Source organism: Macaca mulatta, chromosome 4 (assembly GCF_049350105.2).
Source record: "Macaca mulatta isolate MMU2019108-1 chromosome 4, T2T-MMU8v2.0, whole genome shotgun sequence".
Classification (NCBI taxonomy): Eukaryota; Metazoa; Chordata; class Mammalia; order Primates; family Cercopithecidae; genus Macaca; species Macaca mulatta.
This window is the reverse complement of record NC_133409.1, coordinates 148862556-148887024: the sequence shown is the minus strand read 5'-3', so window position 1 is coordinate 148887024 and position 24469 is coordinate 148862556. Positions and strand designations below refer to the sequence as shown.

The 24469-nt window shown below is 51.0% G+C and overlaps 3 protein-coding genes across 21 annotated transcripts in view; 2 read left to right on the top strand and 1 right to left on the bottom strand.

Moving 5' to 3' along the window:
- KIFC1 (kinesin family member C1) overlaps positions 1-15507 on the top strand; it is a 50700-nt gene extending 35193 nt beyond the window's left edge. For 4 of the 9 annotated variants that reach the window (XM_078000171.1, XM_028847678.2, XM_015136111.3 and 1 more), the window contains 10 exons: positions 3336-3473; positions 3615-3714; positions 8595-8648; positions 8767-8817; positions 9011-9411; positions 10130-10909; positions 11494-11784; positions 11890-11963; positions 12100-12175; positions 15254-15507. In XM_078000171.1, coding sequence (XP_077856297.1) covers positions 3447-3473; positions 3615-3714; positions 8595-8648; positions 8767-8817; positions 9011-9411; positions 10130-10909; positions 11494-11784; positions 11890-11963; positions 12100-12175; positions 15254-15298 — 1899 coding nt within the window. In that variant the 5' untranslated portion in view covers positions 3336-3446 and the 3' untranslated portion in view covers positions 15299-15507. Of the gene's footprint in view, positions 1-23; positions 888-2654; positions 3474-3614; positions 3715-8594; positions 8649-8766; positions 8818-9010; positions 9412-10129; positions 10910-11493; positions 11785-11889; positions 11995-12099; positions 12176-15253 lie in introns of those variants that run through there. The other 5 variants (XM_078000174.1, XM_078000170.1, XM_078000173.1 and 2 more) reach the window with 4 other exon arrangements.
- A 1102-nt stretch (positions 15508-16609) lies between these two features.
- PHF1 (PHD finger protein 1) lies at positions 16610-22353 on the top strand. 5 transcript variants are annotated; one of them, NM_001257426.1, is made up of 15 exons: positions 16610-16823; positions 17828-18002; positions 18088-18169; positions 18276-18371; positions 18782-18882; positions 18996-19144; positions 19322-19417; positions 19620-19688; positions 19823-19946; positions 20057-20124; positions 20639-20743; positions 20869-21058; positions 21149-21243; positions 21505-21585; positions 21725-22352. In NM_001257426.1, exons 2-15 carry the CDS (start codon positions 17844-17846, stop codon positions 22011-22013), a joined length of 1704 nt encoding a protein of 567 aa, NP_001244355.1. In that variant the 5' UTR covers positions 16610-16823; positions 17828-17843; the 3' UTR covers positions 22014-22352. The 5 variants fall into 5 exon arrangements, with proteins under 5 accessions (NP_001244355.1, XP_014991558.1, XP_077855123.1 ...); XM_015136072.2 differs by having other exon boundaries at positions 16661-16823; positions 21508-21585; positions 21725-22353; XM_077998997.1 differs by having other exon boundaries at positions 16661-16823; positions 18276-18701; positions 21508-21585; positions 21725-22353.
- Positions 22354-22463: 110 nt separating this feature from the next.
- Positions 22464-24015, bottom strand: CUTA (cutA divalent cation tolerance homolog). Of its 7 annotated transcripts, none has more exons than XM_077998998.1 (7): positions 23985-24015; positions 23772-23911; positions 23383-23597; positions 23153-23212; positions 22999-23044; positions 22822-22871; positions 22464-22682 (listed from the first exon to the last, which is right to left on the bottom strand). In XM_077998998.1, exons 3-7 carry the CDS (start codon positions 23568-23570, stop codon positions 22556-22558), a joined length of 471 nt encoding a protein of 156 aa, XP_077855124.1. In that variant the 5' UTR covers positions 23571-23597; positions 23772-23911; positions 23985-24015; the 3' UTR covers positions 22464-22555.
- Positions 24016-24469: the final 454 nt, after the last annotated feature.

Here is a 24469-nt window from a genome sequence, read left to right as displayed (position 1 = left end):
GAGCCACCGTGCCCTGCAACTTCTTTTTTTTTTTTGAGATGTAGTCATGCTCTGTCGCCAGCCTGGAGTGCAGTGGTGCGATCTTGGCTCACTGCAACCTCCGCTTCCCGGGTTCAGGCGATTCTCCTGCCTCAGCCTCCCGAGTAGCTGGGACTACAGGTGCATGCCACCACACCTGGCTAATTTTTTGTATTTTTAGTAGAGACAGGGGTTCACCGTGTCAGCCAGGATGGTCTCAATCTCCTGACCTCATGATCCTCCCGCCTCGGCCTCCCAAAGTACTCGGATTACAGGCATGAGCACCACACCTAGCCAACATTTTTTGTCATGACGAGGTGGGGGGTTGCTACTGGCATCTAGTGGGTAGAGGCAGGGATGCTGCTAGGCATCTGACAGTGTGCAGGACTGCATTGGACATTGTCAAATGTCACCTGGGGGATAAAATAGCCCTCAGTTGAGAACCACTGGTTTATGATAATCTAGGTGCCAGATGATGTCTTAGGTCAGGGTGGTAGCAGTGGAAGAAATAGTAAAAAGTGGTCGGGTTCTGGATATATTTTGAAGGTACAATCAGCCATGCTTTGCTGACAGATTAGATGTGGTATGTAGGAGAAAGAGAAGACTCTGGGTTTTTGGCTTGAGCAACTGGAAGATGGAGTTATATCAACTGAGATGGAGAAAGCTGCAAGAGGAGCAAGTTCAAAGCAGGGTTGGACATCAACAGGTCAGTTATTAGACTTCCAAATGGAGACTTTTTTTTTTGAGACGGAGTCTCTCACTCTTGCCCAGGCTGGAGTGCAGTGGTGCGATCTCGGCTCACCGCAACTTCTACCTCCCAGCTTCAAGTGATCCTCCCGCCTCAGTCTCCCGAGTAGCTGGGATTACAGGCATGTGCCACCACACCCGGGTAATTTTTGTATTTTTAGTAGAGGCAGAGTTTTGCCATGTTGGCCAGGCTGGTCTCGAACTCCGACCTCAAGTGATCCACCCACCTCAGCCTCCCAAAGTGCTGGGATTACAGGCATGAGGCACCACTCCCAGCCTTAAATAGAGATGTTGAGGATGCAGTTCAGTATAGGTGCAGGATCGAGGTCTGAGCTGGACATATAAATTTGGAAACTGTCAGCATATCAATGATCTTTAAAGCCATGGGAGTGGATAGTGAGTATAGATAGAGAATGCTGTTAAAGTCTGGAGTGATGGGGAGGACCTGCCAGTGACGTAAGAAAGGGTGGTCTCCTGGAAGCTAAATGAAGAATGCCTATTAAGGAAAAGGAGAGTGATGAGTTGTATCAAATGCTGTTTAATGGGTCAAGAAAATGAAGATAAAGAATTGACTTAGCAACATGAAGTTACTCGTGATCTTGAGAATAGGAATTTCGATGGAATGGTGGGAATGAAAGCCTGATTGCAATGGGCTTAGGAGAGAAATTGGCCACAGTGAATACAATATAGGTAATACTTTTGCTGCTAAGAGTTTTGCTGCTAAGGGCAGCAAGGAAAAAGGATAGTATCTGTTAGGGAAAACAGTTCAGATTCTTTTAGGTTCGAAGAAATAAGAGTTTGTTGTATGTCAGTTGGAGTGATGCCATATAGCGCAAAGCTGATGGTGCAGAGGTGAGAAGGGATGATTGCTGGAGGAATGTTCCTGCAATTGGGAGGATTTGGTGAGTCCAGGATTTGGTAAGGAGGGGTGGGATGTGATGCATATGTGAAAGGGTTGCCTTAGGAGCAGGGCCATCCATCTCTGATCTTGTGGTGAGGTGGATGTAGGCAGGGTTGCATGAATATCCATTCTTATAGAAGGTTAAGTGCTTATGCTTCTCATTGTGGAAAGTTGGAGGGTATCATGTCTAGCTTTATATTAATAGATGGGAAAAATATATATACTGTGGTCTTTGGAGTTGTCCTGAATAAACAAACCTTTAAACACATTTTCTGAACCGACAGATTCCAAGGAGGTAGGTCTGTGGCAGATCCACTATGGTAGTGTAGAGAGGAGGAAGGGCACAGGGTATTTTTGAAAATCAGTGTTTGACTTTGGAATACTTAAAGAAAAATTTGGTTTCCATACTATAATTGATTACGCTAAATTAAAATAAGCATTCTTTGTGCACATTTCTGTAGGTGGCAGGAAAAATACTACCTCTTTTTTTCCCATTTTATTTGTATAGAAGCCAATGGTATGGATATATCACAGTGTAAGTATTGCCCTACTGATGAACATTAAATTTCATTCCTTCAAAAACTGTAGAGTCCTACCATGTAGCAGACGTTGTACTAGGCCCTCTGGTTATATAGTTATGAACAAAACTCTGAACAAAACTCTGTCACCCAGGCTGGAGTGCAGTGGTATGATCTTGGCTCACCACAACCTCTGCCAGTCACTCAAGCAATTGTCTTCCTCGGCTTCCCAAGCAGCTGGATTACAGGCACATGCCACCATGCCCGGGTAATTTTTGTAGAAACAGGGTTTCACCATGTTGGTCAGGCTGGTCTTGAACTCCTGACCTTAAGTAATCTGCCCGCCTCAGCGTCCCAAAGTGCTGGGATTACAGGCGTAAGCCACCGTGCTCGGCTAGAATTAAGTTCGAATGCCTTTTTTTTTTTTTTTTGAGATGGAGTCTCACTCTGTTGCCCAGGCTGGAGTGCAGTGGCGTGATCTCGGCTCATCGCAACCTCTGCCTCCTAGGGTCAAGTGATTCTCCTGACTCAGCCTCCCGAGTAGCTGGTATTGCAGGCATGCACCACCACACCCAGCTAATTTTTGTATTTTTAGTAGAGACAGGGTTTCACCATGTTGGCCAGGCTAGTCTCAAACTCCTGACCTTGTGATCTGCCTGCCTCAGCCTCCCAAAGTGCTGGGATTACAGGCGTGAGCTGCTGCACCTGGCCCAAGTAAAACATTTCAAACATTGCTCAATAAATGTTGCCTGATTCTCCCAAGCAGTCTTCAGCCCTCACATATCTTCCACTCTCTCCCTTATTTATGATTCTCAGCTTCAGCCAAAAGGGCCAGTTGGTTTCTTAGCCATGCTATGTGCATATTTGAATTTTTGCCTTCCAGAAAGAGCATCCATTCCTCTCTGCTTGTTTGACTCCTGCCCTTAAAGTTAGTCAAGTCCAGCTTTTCTCCTAGAGGTTATTCCCACTTTTAGGTTATGTCCCCACTTCTGTTCATGCTGTCTGTCTGGCACATAATTCAGCTTTTGGCACAAGTGGTGCTCAGTGCTTGGTGTGGTGATGTTGATAATTGAGGCTGGGGGGCCAAGACGGGAAGTTCTTGGGACATTTGGGCTCCTGGGTATTGTCTCAAGGGTCTCTTTTCCCAACAGAGGTCCCCCCTGTTGGAAGTAAAGGGGAACATAGAACTGAAGAGACCTCGGATTAAGGCCCCTTCCCGGCTGCCTCTCTCAGGAAGCAGACTCAAGAGGAGGCCTGACCAGATGGAAGATGGCCTGGAGCCTGAGAAGGTGAGCTGGGCGTGGAGAGCTGTGCATGTGTGTGTGGGGTATGTGGGGGTATGTGTGTGTATGTGTGTGTGAAAGAAAGGAGAGAGAGAGTATAAACCATTTGGGAGGGTGACTGTGGACCTTGTCTTTATCTTTCCCCAGAAACGGACAAGAGGCCTGGGTGCAACGACCAAAATTACCACATCCCACCCAAGAGTTCCATCCCTCACTACAGTGCCACAGACACAAGGCCAGACCACAGGTGGGCTCTCGGGATGGATAGCCTCCAAGGACACGGAAGTCCAGTGCTCTTCAACTCACTTGTTTCTTTTCTTTCAATTTTATTCTATTTTGGTTTTTTTCTGGTTTTTTTTTTTTTTTGAGACAGAGTCTTGCTCTGTCGCCCAGGCTGGAGTGCAGTGGCGCGACCTCTGCTCACTGCAACCTCCTTCTCCCAGGTTCAAGCGATTCTCCTACCTCAGCCTCCTGAGTAGCTGGGATTACAGGTGCCCACCACCATGCCCAGCTAATTTTTGTATTTTTAGTAGAGATGGGGTTTCACCATGTTGGCCAGGCTGGTCTTGAACTCCTGGCCTCAGGTGAGGCACCACGCCCAGCCTGTCTGTTTTGAATAGGTAATAACATTTCATTTGGTTCAAAATTCCAAAGGCACAAAGGTTGTTGTATAGTAAAATTTGCTTCCTGTTTCTGTCCTCCAGCCACCCAGTTCTGCTACCCAGGGCAACTGTATGTTCTTCCAGGAAAATTCTATTGGTATTCAAGCAAGTAAGACTATACTCCCCCACCTTTTTTACGCAAATGGTGGCATACTTTAGATATGGTTCTGCTTTTACTTATCTTGATCCAACTTGCTTTTTGGCCTATGGAGTACAGTTGGCCCTCTGTATCCGTGGGTTCTGCTTCTGCAGATTCAACCAACCATCGGTTGAAAATATTCAAGGAGAGTAGGCACAGTGGCTCACGCCTATAATCAATCCCAGCACTTTGTGAGGCCAAGGTGGGTGGATTACCTGAAGTCCGGAGTTCCAGACCAGCCTGGCCAACATGGTGAAACCCTGTCTCTACTAAAAATACAAAATTAGCCGGACATGATGTCCCGCACCTGTAATCCAGCTACTCTGGAGGCTGAGGCAGGAGAATTGCTTAGAACCCGGGAGGTGGAGGTTGCAGTGAGCTGAGATTGCGCCAGCCTGGCGACAGAGCGAGACTCGGTCTCAAAAAAAAAAAAAAATTCATGGAAAATAGAAAAATAACCAAAAAATACAATATAACAATTATGGTCATGTGTCACTTGGCAATGCAGATACATTATCAGAAATGCATTACTGTGGAAACATCATAGAATGTACTTACTGAAACCTAGATGATCTAGCCTGCTACACACCTAGGCTGTCTGGGATAGCCTATTGCTCCTGGGCAACAGGCCTGTGTGGCGTGTTACTTTTTTTTTTTTTGAGATGGAGTCTCGCTCTGTCGCCCAGGCTGGAGTGCAATGGCCGCATCTCAGCTCACTGCAAGCTCCGCCTCCCGGGTCTACGCCATTCTCCTGCCTCAGCCTCCCGAGTAGCTGGGACTACAGGCGCCCGCCACCTCACCCGGCTAGTTTTTTTTGTATTTTTTAGTAGAGACGGGGTTCACCGTATTAGCCAGGCTGGTCTCGATCTCCTGACCTTGTGATCCGCCTGTCTCGGCCTCCCAAAGTGCTGGGATTACAGGCTTGAGCCACCGCGCCCGGCCGGCGTGTTACTATACTGAAGCACTGTAGGTAACTATAACCCAGTGGTAACCATTTGTGTATATAAACATACCTAAACATAGAAAAGGTACATTTAAAATAACAATATAAATGATAAAAAAAGGGTACACCTGTACAGGGTACAAACCATTAAATGGAGCATAGTTGAATGGAAGTTGCTCTGCATGAGTCAGCGAGTGAGTGGTGAGTGAATGTGAAGGCCTAGGGCCTTACTCTTCACTGCTGTAGACTTTAGAAACATGGTACAGTTAGGCTACACCAAATTTATAAAAAATAGTTCTTTTATAATAAATTAACCTTAGTTTACTATAACTGTTTTGCTTTATAAACTTAACATTTTTTTTCCCACTTGCCAAGGCTGATGTAACATTTTAATCTTTTTTTAACTCTCTCTTTTTTTTTTTTTTTGAGATGAAGTCTCGCTCTGTCGCCCAGGCTGGAGTGCAGTGGCACAATCTCAACTCACTGCAAGCTCTGCCTCCCAGGTTCACGCCATTCTCCCGCCTCAGCCTCCCGAGTAGCTGGGACTACAGGCGCCCTCCACCACACCTGGCTAATTTTGTTTTTTGTATTTTTAGTAGAGACGGGGTTTCACCGTGTTAGCCAGGATGGTCTTGATCTCCTGACCTCGTGATCTGCCTGCCTCAGCCTCCCAAAGTGCTGGGATTACAGGTGTAAGCAACTGCACCCGGCTATCTTTTTGACCTTGTAATAACAACTTAAAACACAAACATTGTATAGCTGTACAGAAATATTTTATTTACTTATATCCTTATTCCTCATGCTTTTTTTCTGTCTAAATTTTTTTATTGGGTGGGGAGCATATACTGAGAGCAATATGGATCTCCGTCTCCTGGGTTGAAAAGAAAATTCTTTTTTTTTTTTGAGACAGTCTTGCTGTGTCGCCCAGGCTGGAGTGCAGTGGCATGATCTCAGCTCACTATAACCTCCACCTCCCGGGTTCAAGCAATTCTCCTGCCTCAGCCTCCTGAGTAGCTAGAACTACAGGTGCATGCCACCACGCCCGTCTAATTTTTTGTATTTTTAGTCGAGATGGGGTTTCACCGTGTTAGCCAGGATGGTCTTGATCTCCTGACCTTGTGACCTGCTCACCTCAGCCTCCCAAAGTGGTGGGATTACAAGCATGAGTTACTATGCCCCACCTAAAATTCTTTTTTTAATTTAAAATTTTATTTGTATTTTTTTCCAAGAAGTAAGCTTGAATTTGAAAATTTTTCAATATTATTTTGCTTTCGAAACCTTTTGTTAAAAATGAAGAAATACACACATTAGTCTAGGCCTACACGGGGTCAGGATCGTCAACATTACTGGCTTTCACCTCCACATCTTGTCGCACTGGAAGATCTTCAGGGGCAGTAACACACATGGAGATGTGACTTCCTGTGATAACAGTGCCTTCTGGAATGCCCTTTTTTTTTTTTTTTTTTTGAGAAGGAGTCTCGCACTGTCGCCCAGGCTAGAGTGCAGTGGCGTGATCTCGGCTCACTGCAGCTCCGCCTTCCCTGGTAGCTGGGACTACAGGCACCCGCCACCACGCCCAGCTACTTTTTTGTATTTTTAGTCGAGATGGGGTTTCACCGTGTTAGCCAGGATGGTCTCAATCTCCTGACCTCGTGATCTGCCTGCCTTGGCCTCCCAAAGTGCTGGGATTACAAGTGTTACTATGCCCCGCCTAAAATTATTTTTTTTTTTTTTTTTTTTTTGAGACGGAGTCTAGCTCTGTCGCCCAGGCTGGAGTGCAGTGGCCAGATCTCAGCTCACTGCAAGCTCCGTCTCCCGGGTTTACACCATTCTCCTGGCTCAGCCTCCCGAGTAGCTGGGACTACAGGCACCTGCCACCTCGCCCGGCTAGTTTTTTGTATTTTTTAGTAGAGACGGGGTTTCACCGTGTTAACCAGGATGGTCTCGATCTCCTGACCTTGTGATCCACCCGTCTTGGCCTCCCAAAGTGCTGGGATTACAGGCTTGAGCCACCGCGCCCGGCCTAAAAATTATTTTTTTAATTTAAAATTTTATTTTTAAAATTAAATTGGAATGCCTTTTGAATGACATGCCTGAGGCTGTTTTATAGTTAACTGCTTTTGCAAATAGAAGGAGTACACTCTAATATACAATAAAAAGTACAATACAGTACATATATAAACTAGTAACATAGTCATTATCATTTTCAGGTATTATGTACTATATATAATTGTATGTGCTATACTTTTATACAACTGGCAGTGCATTAGGTTTGTTTATACCAGAATCACCACAAACAGGTGGGGAATGCCATGACATTACCATGGCTATAATGTCACTAGGCAATAGGAATTTTTAGCTCCATTATGATGTTACGGGTCAATGACAGTATATGCAGTCTGTCATTGACCGAAACGTCATTATGGGCACATGACTGTATTAACATAGCATTTACATTGTGTTAGATATTATAAGTAATCTAAAGATGATTTAAAGTATATGTGGCTGGATGCTGTGGCTCACGCCTGTAATCCCAGCACTTTGGGAGGCTGAGGCAGGCAGATCACCTGAGGTCAGGAGTTTGAGACCAGCCTGGCCAACATGCTGAAAACCTGTCTCTACTAAAAATACAAAAAAAAAAAAAAAAAAATTAGCCGGGCATGGTGGCACATGCCTGTAATCCCAGCTACTCAGGAGGCTGAGGCAGAAGAATTGCTTGAACCCTGGAGGCGGAGGTTGCAGTGAGCCAAGATTGCGCCATTGCATTCCAGCCTGGGTGACAAGGGCGCAACTCCATCTCAAAAAAAAAAAAAAAAAATGGAGGCCAAGGCAGGCAGATCACCAGCGGTCAGGAGTTCGAGGCTAGCCTAATTAACATGGTGAAACCCTGTCTTTACTAAAAATACAAAATTAGCCAGGCATGGTGGTGCATGCCTGTAATCTCAGCTACTCGGGAGGCTGAGGCAGGAGAATCGCTTGAACCCAGGAGGTGGAGTTTGCTGTAAGCTGAGATCATACCATTGCACTTCAGCCTGGGCAACGAGTGAAACTCTGTCTCAATCATCAATAAATAAAGTATATGGGAGGGTGTGCATAGACTATATGTAATACTATATACCAATTTATGTAAGGGACTTGGGCATCCTTGGATTTTGGTATTCTTGGGGGGTGCTAGAATCAACCCCTTTTGGATACTGAGGGATGACTAATTTCTGGTTCTAGGGGAGGTATCATTAGGAGCTGGCCAGATGTAGGGATAAGGGAAGAAAGTTATCTTATTTCTAATTCTGAGAAAAGCACTTCTCCTGCCCCTGTCCTAGCAAGATTACATGTCATCTTAAGAATGATCATTCTACCTTTGCTCTCTCCCATCTCCTGGGCAGCTCAAAAAGTTTCCAAGAAGACAGGACCCCGGTGTTCCACAGCTATTGCCACAGGTAATTGTGCTCAAGAGCTGGGTCTGAGAAGGGATTTGGGGTAATGTGTAAAGGGAGAATGACGGAGGTGAAGGGACACTGGTCCTGTACTTCCTAAGTCACCTCCTCAATTCTCTAGGGTTGAAGAACCAGAAGCCAGTTCCTGCTGTTCCTGTCCAGAAGCCTGGCAGTAGGTGACAAACATAACCACTGGGTGAGAGGCTGGGATAGGGAAGAGAAGATGGTGAGTGCCCAGAAAAATCCATTTGGTCTCTTAGGGGAAGGAGATGTAGCATCAGGTGTGGATCCCATAAAGGCTAGAAGGGAGGAGGGATAGAGAGCCTAGACTTCACTGAGCTTTGTCCTTTCTGTGTTCATCTTAGCATCAGCTGTTCCTCCCATGGCAGGAGGGAAGAAACCCAGCAAACGTCCAGCCTGGGACTTAAAGGGTCAGTTATGTGACCTAAACGCAGAACTAAAACGCTGCCGTGAGAGGACTCAAACATTGGACCAAGAGAACCAGCAGCTTCAGGACCAGCTCAGAGATGCCCAACAGCAGGCCAAGGCCCTGGGGACAGAGCGCAGGACACTGGAGGGGCATTTAGCCAAGGTACAGGCCCAGGCTGAGCAGGGCCAACAGGAGCTGAAGAACTTGCGTGCTTGTGTCCTGGAGCTGGAAGAGCGGCTGAGCACGCAGGAGGGCTTGGTGCAAGAGCTTCAGAAAAAACAAGTGGAATTGCAGGAAGAAAGGAGGGGACTGACGTCCCAACTAGAGGAGAAGGAGGTAAGGGCCAGATTTTCACCAGATGCCAGCCCCGCTTTCCTGGCAGAGGTCATGCCTCCCCTCCGTTCCAGGTGCCCCTCAAGTCTGTTTGGGCTCAGAACTCCTGAGCACCTATCTTTAGCAGTATAGGTGCTGCTGAAGATACCTCTCTCTTCCACCAGTCTGCACCCAGCCCACTCCGGACTGTCTTGCTTTCTGCCATGCTTCTTCCTACCCTTGACTGTTTGCAAAGCTCCCATTTAGATCTGTGTCTTCCTTAGTCTTCCATCCCTCTTTCTTTGGCATCCTGATCACAAATTCCTGTGGTACTCTCTTTCCCTCCTCCCATGTCCACTTGACTCCTTCCTGGTGAGCACCAACTAGATTAAATTATTTGCAGTCTCTTAAATGACTCAACTTTCACTTCTGGGCATTGTGCATATGTGCTTCCCTCTTTCTGGAATGTTCTTTGTGTACTGCATCCTTCCTTGGTTCACTTCTGTACTTCTGGGTGTCAGCCTAGATATCATCTTCCTTGTGCTCCTCTGTGCTTGGGCATACCCATAGCACTCCCTGTCTTAGTACCATGATTCCTTATTTTCTTATCTTTCTTTGTTTACCAGGTGTTGAGGTCCTTTTCAGCGGGGACCTCACTCCACCCACTCCATATGCCACACAATTTGTTCTTATTCCTGGTTGCAAATCACCCTCTGTGTATGTTGTGTTCTGTTCTGGGCAGAGGAGGCTGCAGACATCAGAAGCAGCCCTGTCAAGCAGCCGAGCAGAGGTGGCATCTCTGTGGCAGGAGACTGCGGCCCAGGCAGCCTTACTGGCTGAGCGGGAAGAACGTCTTCACGGGCTAGAAATGGAGCGCCGGCGACTGCACAACCAGCTGCAGGAACTCAAGGGCAACATCCGTGTATTCTGCCGGGTCCGCCCTGTCCTTCCGGGGGAGCCCACTCCACCCCCCGGCCTCCTCCTGTTTCCCTCTGGCCCTGGTGGGCCCTCTGATCCTCCAACCCGCCTTAGCCTCTCCCGGTCTGACGAGCGGCGTGGGACCCTGAGTGGGGCACCAGCCCCACCAACTCGCCACGATTTTTCCTTTGACCGGGTATTCCCACCAGGAAGTGGACAGGATGAAGTGTTTGAAGAGATTGCCATGCTTGTCCAGTCAGCCCTGGATGGCTATCCAGTATGCATCTTTGCCTATGGCCAGACAGGCAGTGGCAAGACCTTCACAATGGAGGGTGGGCCTGGGGGAGACCCCCAGTTGGAGGGGCTGATCCCTCGGGCCCTACGGCACCTCTTCTCTGTGGCCCAGGAGCTGAGTGGTCAGGGCTGGACCTACAGCTTTGTAGCAAGCTACGTAGAGATCTACAATGAGACTGTCCGGGACCTGCTGGCCACTGGAACCCGGAAGGGTCAAGGGGGCGAGTGTGAGATTCGCCGTGCGGGGCCAGGGAGCGAGGAGCTCACTGTCACCAATGCTCGATATGTCCCTGTCTCCTGTGAGAAAGAAGTGAGGACCCATGGGCACTGGAACTGGGGAATGGGGAGGAGTGGGCAGGGTGCCACAAGATGGAGGTAGAGAGAGAAAGGAGCAGGAGAGAATTGAAGGATGAAGTACAAGTTGTGAGGCTGGGTTACCACATCCCGTTTTGGCCTGTGGGCTGTAGGTAGATCTGCCTTAACCCAGGAGTGGCGAGGGAGTGATGCAGCTGCCGAAATGGGGAGGGTCACTGCATCTCAGGTCTCATCTCCTTGCTCAGCTCATCCTAGCCATGCTGGTCTCCTGGCTATTCCTCAACCAACTAGTCATGCTCCCCATCTCAGGGCCTTTGCCTGGATGCTCCTTTCCTGGAGATCTTACGGCAATGAGGCCATCTTTGGCTATCCTGTCAAAACTTGGTTCCCCACCCCGCCTTTATACACTCCCTATTCTATGTATTCCTTACCATTTTCAGACATACTGTACATCTAATTTTGTTTGTTGACAGGCTAGAAAGCTTCGAGAGAGTGGGGGTGGGATCTTACTTATTTCCATACATATTACTATGTACTGACTTCTGCCTGCCCTTTTGCCCCTTCTGCTCCCATCCCCAGGTGGAGGCCCTGCTTCATCTGGCCCGCCAGAATCGGGCTGTGGCCCGCACAGCCCAGAATGAACGGTCATCACGCAGCCACAGTGTATTCCAGCTACAGATTTCTGGGGAGCACTCCAGCCGAGGCCTGCAGTGTGGGGCCTCCCTCAGTCTTGTGGACCTGGCCGGGAGTGAGCGACTTGACCCTGGCTTAGCCCTCGGCCCCGGGGAGCGGGAACGCCTTCGGGAAACACAGGCCATTAACAGCAGCCTGTCCACGCTGGGGCTAGTTATCATGGCCCTGAGTAACAAGGTGGGAATAGGAGTGGGGGGAGATATGGGACCTGGGGGCCAGTTGGGGTTGGCTGTGCAGAACTCTGCCCATTCCTAAACATCTGTCCCCACCTCAATCATGTAGGAGTCCCATGTGCCTTACCGGAACAGCAAACTGACCTACCTGCTGCAGAACTCTCTGGGTGGTAGTGCTAAGATGTGAGTGAAAGGGACAGATGGAAGGGTTCAGGTAGGAACTGTGTTGGGGTGAGGGGTAGAAAGAGGGGAACAGTGGAGACCTGTCCAGGCTCTGCTGGCCCCTAATGCTGGGACTGGGCATATTCTGTTTTCATAGGCTCATGTTTGTGAACATTTCTCCACTGGAAGAGAACGTCTCCGAGTCCCTCAACTCTTTACGCTTTGCCTCCAAGGTGCGATTACCACCAATCAATCCCAGGCCTTGTCAGGACCCATGGGTGCTTGTAGGTTTCTCCATTCCTATCCCTTCTGTCTTCTAGGGCAGGGAGCACATTTGTCCAGAAAGGTTTTACATTTGCAGGCATCTGAGGCAGTACTCACCATGGTTCCATTTTTAATTATTAGCTTTTTATTTATTTATTTTTTTTTTTGAGGCGGAGTCTCGCTCTGTCGCCCAGGCTGGAGTGCAGTGGCGCGATCTCGGCTCACTGCAAGCTCCGCTTCCCGGGTTCCCGCCATTCTCCTGCCTCAGCCTCCCGAGTAGCTGGGACTACAGGCACCGCCACCACGCCCAGCTAATTTTTTTGTATTTTTAGTGGAGACGGGGTTTCATTGTGTTAGCCAGGATGGTCTCGATCTCCTGACCTCGTGATCCGCCCGTCTCGGCCTCCCAAAGTGCTGGGATTACAGGCTTGAGCCACCGCGCCCGGCCAATTATTAGCTTTTGAGTTAAGTTTTTTAAAAAACAGGTGATTAATTTAACCTGAGAAAGCTGATTGGAAAAAAAAAAAAAGAAAAGGTGACTGACTAAAAGGTCTAAACTGGTTGGGTGCAGTAGCTCACGTCTGTAATCCGAACACTTTGGGAAGCCAAGACAGGAGGATTGCTTGAGCCCACGAGTTTAAAATCAGCCTGGGCAACATAGTGAGACCTGTCTCTACAAAAAACAGGAAAATTAGCTGGGTGTCGTGGCTCACACCTATAGTTCAGCTACTCAGGAGGCTGAGGTGGGAGGATCACCTGAGCCTGGGAGGTAGAGGCTTCAGTGAGCCATGATCCTACCACTGCACTTCAGCCTGGGTGACAGAGCAAGACCTTGTCTCAAAAAACAAAACAACACACAAAATATCCCTAAGATTCCTCCCCATCAGCATACAGAGATCATTCCATTATTTTTAGGTCTGCCTAGGACTCCACTATGTAGTTGCACCAAAATTTATCCACCAGTTCCCTCTACTGGACACTTGGATTGTTTCCACCCTTTTTTAGTTACAAACAAGGCCACGTTGACTAACTTTGTACATACATCATTTTGTATTTTTTCAGTTACATCTAACCAGGGAAATAGTCCTTGAAATGGGATTACTGGATCAAAGGCTTACAGGTTTTTCAGACTGTTCCAAATAGTGTGAATTCAGACTCCAAACTCCATGAGGATCAGCCAGTGGCCATATGAATTCTCACGTATGAGAATTTCTTCCACTAGAATCTCCTCCCACTAGTGTTAAGCAAGTCAGAAAATTTCCTTACTGTCTGCCTCTACGGTAATTTTTTTCTCTGGTTTACCCTCCTCCTGAGCGTATAGCCCTTTAATGGGCTCTGGCTTTATTTGAGGTCTGATCAGGTCTGTCCTGCTGTGCGCTTGGGCCTCCTCCCAATCAGCACTGATTGTTGCTGTAGCCAGCACCTGCACCCTGATCTGGTATTCTAAGTTCAATTTTAGAGGGTGGTGATGTTTTTTCTAATTTTTATTAATGTTATACCAATGTAACATCCAACAACATGAACTTTAATATCCTCTAATACCCAGTTTATGTTAAATTTCACCCAACTGTCTCAGAAGTGTCTTTTATACCTAATAGGTTTGTTCAAATCAGGATCCAGGCAAGGGCCACCCACTTGATTGAAATGTCTCAAGTTCCACAACCCTACCCCACACTGCCACTATTATGTCATTTGTTTGTTGAAGGTCATTTGTCCTATCGAATATACTATTCTGGATTTTGGCTGATTGCTTCCTCTTTCCCCCGTACTTTCACTTATTTATCATATTTGGGTGGTGTTAGCGTGATCTATCCATTTAAAAGCTCCTTACTGACTTTTTCACCTAGTGATTTTACCCATCAGTGACCATACCTGGATCCATTATTTCATTAAGGGGTTTTTAAATGGCGATTTTTCTAATCTTAGTTGTTCTGCATTGGTTAGTCATAATTTTTTTATGAAGACATTTGCCTTGCCATCTACTTGGTTTCTCTGAAATTCAGTTCATACAGGAAAAACAAGATAAATGCTGAATTATTTATTGATTTTCAGTATTGAGTTGATACCCTAGCAGCTTCCAAAGGTGACCAATGAATGTTTATCTGAGGGTTATCTTTATTTTTATTTTTATTTTTTTGAGACAGAGACGCTCTGTTGCCTAGACTGGAATTCAATGGCTCAATCATAGCTCACTGTAGCCACCAAAAGTGTTGGGATTACAGGCGTGAGCCACCCAGCCCAGCCACAGTCGTTCCTCTTTCTGATGCTCAAATTGCCCCATTTTGGGCCAATAGGAACCTCCTGGCCGGGTGCGGTGGCTCACGCCTGTAATCCCAACACTTTGGGAGGCCGAGGCGGGTGGATCACGAGGTCAGGAGATGGAGACCATCCTGGCGAACACGGTGAAACCCTGTCTCTACTAAAAATACAAAAAATTAGCCAGGTGTGGTGGAGGGCGCCTGTAGTCCCAGCTACTCAGGAGTCTGAGGCAGGAGAATGGCATGAACCTGGGAGGCGGAGCTTGCAGTGAGCATCGAGATCGAGCCACTGCACTCCAGCCTGTGTGACAAAGCAAGACTGTCTCAAAAAAAAAAAAAAGAACCTCCTTCAGGTTGGCGCCAGTGTCCTTTAGACAGAACTCAAGCAGTCTTTTCAGATTCAACTTGTACATTTCCTCCCCAGATTTCAACTGATCCATTTTCTAAGGAGTCCTAGTTCCTAAATGGGTGTTATTACTCTTTTATCTCGGTTTAAGTATTTTACAGTGAGAGAGGTTGGAGGTCTCTAGTACAGGGTATTGCTGGAAATGAAAGCCTCCTCTCTCTGCTCCTGTATTTTCTTCTGGGGCTTCTATCTCTTCTCAGGCCTTTTAACCTCCTCCAAACCGTGTGCAGAGGAGAACCAACCATAACTGGGACCAGCCTGAACCTGCCTTTGGAGGCCTTATTTCAGTATTTCTGAGGGCAGCCCTAGCATTGGAGGATGGAAGGAGATCTTGGGGAAAATGTATTGGTTACTCTGCAAACTTTTATCCTGTCTACCCCCAGGTGAACCAGTGTGTTATTGGTACTGCCCAGGCCAACAGGAAGTGAAGACGGATCCAGATCTTGTGTTGGGAGTGTGTGTGTGTGTCTGTATCTGTATGTGTATGTATTGGGTGAGGAGTGGGAGGGTTGCTGGCTGGTGCTTTATTGGGTAGAGGGCACCATGTCCCAGGGCTATCAAATAAAGAATAGTTGTTTTTTTTTTTTTAAATAAAGGTTTATCTGCCCAAGAAGGCAGATATTTTCATATCTGTAAAGGTGGGAGCTGTGATCTGTCCCCTCTGCCAAACGTTTGTGTGGGAGGCGGGAGCGGGGGCTGAGGGCTTGGGCTTTTCCCCTCCTTAGCTCACCGGTTCTGGACCATGGTCTGGATCATTTTCCCCTCTGCTAATACCCCCTCCCCCGTCCCTCACATCAGGGAGGCGTGCCCTCTAGCTATCCACGCCCTCTCCTTGGTCACTAGTTATCTAGATAAGTTTCACCCTTCCGCCGGCCACCCCAGCCCCAGGGAGCAACGTTCCTTTGGTGGGTGTCGGCAAATGGGGACCGGACCCCGGAGTCCAGAGGCGGGGCTAGCGCGCGCTCCCAAACTGCTGGCTCTTTCCTCCCGCCCTTTCCCTGCCTTTCCGTTCGAACGGCTGGGGCTCTGCCCGCTCGCTGCCCATTGGCTGGCTCTCGGTGGCGTCACCGCCTCGGGTCCTTGCCCCCTTCGTCTTTGCGCCAGCCCTGGAAGCACGGGGCGGGACGTACCCGGGAAGCGGCGCGCACGCCCGCCGACTCCCTCTCGCCAACCGCCGACGGCCGCCGCCCCGTGAAGGAGGAGCTCAGTCCTCCCAGGTGCCGCGCGCAGGAGGGGACACGCGTGCGCAAAAGGGCGGCGGGTGGGGCGCGACTCGCCACGGGGAGGGCGGGGCTGGGGCTAACGGCGAGTGGAGGGCGGGGCGCGCGAGGGAGGAGGGCGTGGTGGGGGCATCGAGAAGGGTGAATGGAGGGCGGGGCCGTGAACTGGGGCCGGGGGGCGGGACTTGGAGTGACCATGGGGGGTGGGGCAGTTAACGGATGTGGCATGGGGCGGGGGACCAGTCCGGAGGCGCGCTGCCGGGAGGGGGGATTCCCTCGTGCCCCAAGGGCGAGTCTCAGGTCGGAGGAAGGGGCTGAGGGGATTCCCTCTCCCACCGGGTCCGACTCTTTGCTTCCCAAGCCGTGGAGGGCCTGCCTCTTCCTCGGCACCCTCCAGGCCTGTCGGAGGTGAGGGAGGTGGGGTGAGGTGGTGCCCGCCCCCCCCTCCGGCTCCTCCTTCCCCCCAGTCCTCCCCTCCCACCACCCTCCCCCCCAACCGGTCCGTCCCTCCCCTCCCTCCCCCCCGCCGCCTCCTCCTCCTGCCGCTGCTGCTGCTTTGGCTGCTGCGTCATACGCCCCAGAGCCGCCGGGACGGAGGGGCTGGGCCTGGGGACCCCCCGGCCTCCGCCTGCACAACCCCCCCACGCCCGGACGTGCCCTCTCCGCGCGGGGGACTCGCCTAGGTCTCCTACGTCTGCCCCTGCCCGGCTCCTGGCGGCCCCAGCTGTCACCGGTAAGGAGGCGGCAGGAGGCGCCGGTGGGGGGCAGGGAGCCGGGGGTCGGCGCGGGGCGCGGGCGGGAGAGCCTCGCCGCCTTGGCCTCGGGTCCGAGCTGGGCCGACTCAAGTCCCTTCTCGGACTTGCGGTCCTGGGGAGTGGAGACCAGGACTGGGACACGCCCCCCTCCCGGGGCACTCGGAGAAGTTGTCTAACCCGGGGGCAGGGAGCCCCGAATTTGAGGGTGACCTGACATAACCTGGCACCAGGATGATTGTTCTTAATGAGACACGCAGGCCTGGGGAGACAGCCGTTTCTGCTCTGGAAAACATCTCCAGAAAAGGTCCCAAAACACATCTCTGGGCAACAGGACACCCTAATTATGATACCTCTAAACTGAGTGGTAGCCTTTGCTTCTACAACCGTAATTTCTCCTAAAATTTCAAGGCCAGGATATAATATCCCAGGAGAGCTCTGGAAGCTGGGAAACTAGCAACTAGGTTTGGGGTTGGGGGGAGGGCAGTTACCGTGAGGAGAGCCAGTCACTAGAGTTGAAAGAGGACTCAAGAAGCTGGTGATGGGTGCCTGGTGGTTTCCTATCCAGGTGTCTCAGGGATTTGGAGATGGGGGCACAGATCCTTCATTCTTGACGGCAAAATAGGCAAAGAAAATGGGGAAGTTGGCCGGGCGCGGTGGCTCACGCCTGTAATCCCAACACTTTGGGAAGCTGAGGTGGGTGGATCATGAGGTCAGGAGTTCGAGACCAGTTTGGCCAACATGGCCAACACCCCCTCTCTACTAAAAATACAAAAAATAGCCAGGCGTGGTGGTGGGTAGACCTTTAATCCCACCTACTTGGGAGGCTGAGGCAGGAGAATTGCCTGAACCCAGGAGGTGATGGTTGCAGTGAGCCAAGATTGTCCAGCCTGGGCGACAGAGCAAAACTCCATCTCAGAAAAAAAAAATGGGGAAGCTTTCTGAGCATTCATAACCTTCTCCTCCCCATTTCTTTTCTGGCTAGGCCCCCCCAGGATGCAATGGCGCAGCCCCCCCGGCTGAGCCGCTCTGGTACCTCCTCACTTTGGGACCCAGCTTCTCCTGCTCCCACCTCTGGCCCCAGGCCTCGACTTTGGGAGGGTCAAGATGTGCTGGCCAGATGGACTGATGGGCTGCTATACTTGGGTACCATCAAAAAGGTAAGACCTTCTACCTCTGATCTTTTTCCTATTTCCCTTATCTAATTCTGGTTCCCATTTCATTCTCTTTGCTCACCCATTCCAGGTGGACAGTGCTAGAGAGGTGTGTCTGGTCCAGTTTGAGGATGATTCGCAGTTTCTGGTTCTATGGAAAGACATTAGCCCTGGTAAGACTAGAGACCTGAGATTGCACATCCCATGGAAAACAAACCTGGCTTAGAGGGGCAGAAAGAGACTTAAGGGCAGGCCCCGTGACACTGTGTTCTCTCACAGCTGCCCTCCCTGGGGAGGAACTCCTCTGTTGTGTCTGTCGCTCTGAGACTGTGGTCCCTGGGAACCGGCTGGTCAGCTGTGAGAAGTGTCGCCATGGTGAGAGGGCAGGTCACCTGAATGGTCTAGCTTGCTCTTCCCTCCAGGATGGTCCTTATGTCACCTGTCGTGGCCTTAGTCCCCAAGCCACTGCTCTGGCCAGGCTGCTTAGCCCTATCTTAGTCCTCATCCCCTTTCAGCCCAGGGAGAAGCAGCCATGGAAAGGGGTGGTGTAACCTTTGCAAGCAGAGGATGATTTAACTGCATCCTTTTCTAACCATATGACCTTGGACAAGTCCCTTAACCTCTAGGAGCCTCAGTTCCCTGACTCGTAAAATAAGGATCATGTACCCTCTCATCAAGAACATGGTCAAGGATTAAATGAGATGGGTAAAGACTATTCCTGTCCCAATACCAAGCACACACAGGTATGCAATAAGTGGTCTACTATTAACATTATCACTCTTCAGCTTATCACCAGGACTGCCATGTTCCCAGGGCCCCAGCCCCTGGAGAGGGAGAGGGCACATCCTGGGTATGCCGCCAGTGTGTCTTTGCGATCGCCACCAAGGTAAAGGCACTTCCCTGTTACCCCTTCCTGTGAGAGCCTCCCATCCACATCCTCTCCCAAGCCTTTTCCTCTCCCCACCCCTCTGAAGTCATCCACCTGTCCTGTCTCTGCAGAGGGGAGGTGCCCTGAAGAAGGGCCCCTATGCCCGGGCCATGCTGGGTATGAAGCTCTCTCTGCCATATGGACTGAAGGGGCTGGACTGGGATGCTGGACATCTGAGCAACCGACAGCAGAGTTACTGTTACTGTGGTGGCCCTGGGGAGTGAGTAATGAGGGGGAGCAGACTGTGGAATGAATGATGTGGTGGTGCCTCCCAGGAAATGAAGGAAAAAGAACAGGATGAGGGTAGCACTCAGGGGGATGGGAGGTAAGTTTAGGGTTTGGGGCAGTTATGGGGAAGGGGGTTTCTGGAGGCCAGAAGTCCTATGTTCCCCCTCAGGTGGAACCTGAAAATGCTGCAGTGCCGGAGCTGCCTGCAGTGGTTCCATGAGGCCTGCACCCAGTGTCTGAGCAAGCCCCTCCTCTATGGGGACAGGTGAGACCAAGGCAGACTCTCCAGAAGCCAAGGTGTTCTCTTCGTGCTCCACCCTCAGTTCCCATGCCTGTCTCCACTCCAGTCTCTTCCCAATATCTGCAGCATTACCTCACCTGTTTGCCCCATCCTTGCTTGTGAGTCCTCCAGGGGATGGCATAGTTTTCCTGCGTAAGTGTGTGTTCTCCCTCTTGCCCACGTCCAGGTTCTATGAATTTGAATGCTGTGTGTGTCGTGGAGGCCCTGAGAAAGTCCGGAGACTACAGCTTCGCTGGTGAGCTGGCTTGGGCATGACCTCAGTGTAACTCCACACCCCTAGTATTTTACTCTGTATGCCCCAGCCTCGTACCTCAGGACTCCCCTGGCTCTTAAAATGCCTCTGTGGTCTTGGAAATTTTGTTTTTCCAGGGTGGATGTGGCCCATCTTGTCCTGTATCACCTCAGCGTTTGCTGTAAGAAGAAATACTTTGATTTTGATCGTGAGATCCTCCCCTTCACTTCTGAGAATTGGGACAGTTTGCTTCTGGGGGAGGTAAGGGGTAGTGCAGTTTTGGGGGTTGGGATGGGACAGGGAGATGTAGTGGAAAGGGGAAGAGAAGAAATCACTGTTCCCCTGGCCCCATTTTTCTTCATTCCTCCCAGCTTTCAGACACCCCCAAAGGAGAACGTTCTTCCAAGCTCCTCTCTGCTCTCAACAGCCACAAGGACCGGTGAGTTGGAGGGAGGAGTCGTCTAGGATGAGTCTCAGAAAGAGATGTAAGGCCGGGCGCGGTGGCTCAAGCCTGTAATCCCAGCACTTTGGGAGGCCGAGACGGGCGGATCACGAGGTCAGGAGATCGAGACCATCCTGGCTAACACAGTGAAACCCCGTCTCTACTAAAAATATAAAAAACTTAGCCAGGCGAGGTGGCGGGCGCCTGTAGTCCCAGCTACTCGGGAGGCTGAGGCAGGAGAATGGCGTGAACCCGGGAGGCGGAGCTTGCAGTGAGCTGAGATCCGGCCACTGCACTCCAGCCTGGGTGACAGAGCGAGACTCCGTCTCAAAAAAAATAAAAAATAAAAAAAAATAAAGAAAGAGATGTAGATTGGAAGCCTGGAAGGGGAGGGGCTTGCAACCCACCTGGAAGACTATGACTGAAAAGGATTGAGGAATGGTGTAAGAAGGAACCTTTTTTTTTTTTTTTTAACAGCACTGACCCTATATCATTTTTCTTCTTGCTCCAGTTTCATTTCAGGGAGAGAGATTAAGAAGAGGAAATGTTTGTTTGGTCTCCATGCTCGGATGCCCCCCCCTGTGGAGCCCCCTACTGGAGATGGAGCACTCACCAGGTCACTGGTCCAGGGGGGATGGGGGAAATTCTCAGGGTGTTAGTGCTGGCGGGTATATGTATAGAGATGGGGAGGTCTTTGGGGTGTCCGGGAGGGGGCTGGGGGGATAAGGAGGCCTCTTACAGCTTCCCTTCAGGGCAGGGCCCTGGGGGAGGGGTCTCACGTCCCCTGGGGAAGCGCCGGAGGCCGGAGCCAGAGCCCCTGAGGAGGAGGCAGAAGGGGAAAGTGGAGGAGCTGGGGCCACCCTCAGCAGTGCGCAATCAGCCCGAGCCCCGGGAGCAGAGGGAGCGGGCTCATCTGCAGAGGGCACTGCAGGTACCGGGGCAGGGGGAACCCTATGGAGCAAATGGTGGGGTGTGGGAAGGAGTCAAGGATTACCTCTCAGTCCTTTGCCCCCTCTTCTAGGCCTCAGTGTCTCCACCATCCCCCAGCCCTAACCAGACTTACCAGGGCAGCAGCGGCTACAACTTCCGGCCCACAGATGCCCGCTGCCTGCCCAGGTCAGTGCTCCTCTGCCTCTCCCCCACAAAATATGCTCCCATTTATTCACATCTTCTGGACTTTCTCACCCAGAATTATTTTCCCTCTCCCCCTTGGCTACCCACTTCTTGGCCTAGACCAACTTCTAGAACCTAGTGTCTGGTAGCCAGTATTCTGGGGAAGGGAGTCCCTTGTGGGTAGTGTTTGAGCTCTGCACTTCCCCGGGGGAGAAGGTCCTGTTCCCCTGCTTCAGGTCCTGACTTGCCCCACTCCAACCCCAGCAGCCCCATCCGGATGTTTGCTTCCTTCCACCCTTCTGCCAGCACCGCAGGGACCTCTGGGGACGGTGAACCCCCAGACAGGTGAGATTCTATCTTCTATTACCAGCAATGCTCCTCTTCCCCTCTATGTGCTCAAGGCTCTTAGTCTCTAACACTGTTTCTCTGATTCACATGTGCTCTCCATTTCTGCCCATTTCTTACAATTGCCTTCTCTCCCTAGGTCACCCCTGGAACTTCACATTGGTTTCCCCACAGACATCCCTAAAAATGCCCCCCACTCGATGACTGCCTCATCTTCCTCAGTCTCATCCCCATCCCCAGGTCTTCCTAGACGCTCAGCACCCCCTTCTCCCCTGTGCCGTAGTTTGTCTCCTGGGACTGGGGGAGGAGTCCGAGGTGGGGTTGGCTACCTGTCCCGAGGGGACCCTGTCCGGGTCCTTGCTCGGAGAGTACGGCCTGATGGCTCTGTGCAGTACCTGGTTGAGTGGGGAGGAGGGGGCATCTTCTGAACAGCTTGCCTCTGCCCACCTCCCCATTCACACACACCGGCACTTTCATACCCTGACCTCTGACCTCACCTACAGCTGGGATGTACCTGGAGAGATAGGGGATAGTTCTCCCTACTGCCCAGGCTGGAATCCAAGAGTGGGGGGTGGGGAAGAGGCTCTCTTCTCTACCTTCCTTCATGATTCCTGACCCCTCCATCCTTCCCATTTCCTTTGATGTTATTTTGTTACAGCTTTTTAAATATTTTTTAAAATTATTTAACCCCTGGGGGCAGAGACTGAGGAGGGAGGATGATAAGGGATCCCGGACTCTGTATGATTGAAATAAAGAGAAATAAATCTAGCAGCTCGGAGTCATTCTGAAAGATGTACAGAATACAGGGACTAGAAGCACTTATATTCTCCCAACAAATTTGCATACATGACAAGGAAAAAACAGGCAAAAGGCAGAAAGACCTAAAGACAGGATTTATTGGGGGCCCGGTCATCACCTGGAAGTCAGAAGGCATTGAGTATCAAGGGGATCACGGCAGGAACAGGGCTCATCATGGCAGGGCTGTGCTGGAGTCAGAAACTGACTCTGTGACCTGGCGCACCCACTGCAGGTATGGAAAGTTCCCCTGTTCCACAGGCAATGCAATTACCTCAGCCACTTCGTAAGGGTGCACAGAACTACAAGATAGGTGGGTGGGGGAAGGGGATTACTCAAAGATTGACCTAAAGGAAGCCACTCCCTCGCGCAAGCAAGTCCCATCCCCACAGTACACCCCCACAGTACACACCGTCACCCCATACATCTCAAAGTTCTCACCGAACAAAATCTGTCAAAGCCGGGACCAAGGAACTTTGGGTTTTAATCATCTAAGGGACAAAGATAAACATGGTTGAATCAAGGAGTGGGACTGAGTTCAGTTTCTCAGAAGAGGGGTAAGGGCTAAAGGGGTCAGGGATTGGGGAAATTTTGTTGGGTGGGGGAAATGTTTCTCACCATCAGCACCTCACTGTCTTCCTCGATCTTCCCTTTCCACTCATAGCTGAAAGGTCAGAGGGGGAGAGTTGTGAGGAGCAAAGAATTTCCCCCAGGAAAGAGGTTCCCAGTCAGCTCCTACAGTTAGGTTAACCCCCCAACTCCTATGACTCACATGGATGTAATCTGAGGGATGAGGTTGACGCAGGCTGCTAGGCGCTTCTCCACCACAGCCCTGGAGTGAAGAGACAGTCCCATTCAGAGTGCCCCATGACCCCAGTTTTTGTACTGGCAGCCCAGAGACAGGCTTGCAGAGCTGAAGAGAGGAGAAAGCGGCACTCTTCTGCCCCACCCCCAACTCTCCCTTCATGATCATCCTTTCTCGCTGAACATCGAGGTCCCTACCTGGCGATCTCCTTGGCGACCTTCTCGTTGGGGCAAGTGACAAAGGCTGCAGACACCGAGCCCGGAACGTAGCCGGAGCCGGAATCCGAGGCTGGCGAGGGCTGGGTCGGAGGGCTTCCAGAGGCCATGGTCAGCAGGGCTCGGGGTAGCAACAAAAGGCGGGAGGCCACAGGCAGCAGCGCCGGCATCCAAACAAAAGACAGGAGCAGAGAAGCCTGAGAGCAGGAGGCGAATTCGATCTCTCCTCACCAACAGCCCAGGAAATTACACCCAGGGAAGCCTCTGCTTACTCAGGCTCTGCCCTCCCTCTGATGTACCCCGAAGAAGAATGCCCCTGAAGGTGAGAGAGAAACTTGGAAAAGTAAAGCAAAGGCTCATTTCACTCACACCTCAGGGGGCCAACCTCTGGGATTTGGGGTGCAGGTAGCGGTCGAGGCTTCGAGGACCGGAAGGGGCGGGACGGGGCCGGTCACTCACCACTCCGCCGAGCAGGACCGCGGGAGCCCGCCCCCTACTCATGCGGCCTACGCTGGTAGAGGAGAGTTGATCTCAGAGGCCACACGTCACACGGAGAAACAACCCCAGGAAGAGCGGCCTCTTACCTGGGTGGCAGCCACGTGATAAGAAAACAGCGCGCACCATGTGACAGTAGAAGGGGGACCACCCGCGCTTCCAGAGCCAGCCAATCCTGGCCCTCTCGTGGCGCGGTTTGCCCGCCTCCTGATGAGGGCGGAGCGATGGGAGACTTGACCAATCGACCGCTGGATCTGCAGACGTGCGCGGAAATGGCACGCCCGTTTCCGTGTGAACCCGAAACTACCACTTGCTGGCTGAGGAGAGCCGCTGCGGCGTTCCACTGTCACGTGAGGGGGCCGGTCCTCTCCGGCGGCGGCACTCAGTGAGTGACGCCAAGTGGCCAATCACAGGCCAGCCCTGCAGGCCACGTGAGGCGAGTGCTGGCTCCAGGAAAGGGGGGGGGCCGGAGACCCCGCATAGTCGATGCGTCAGGCTGTGGTGTGGGGAATCATTCTTAAACCCCACAATGTGCCTAACCTCCCCTGCACTGTTTCCGAGGCCTTAAGGTGTG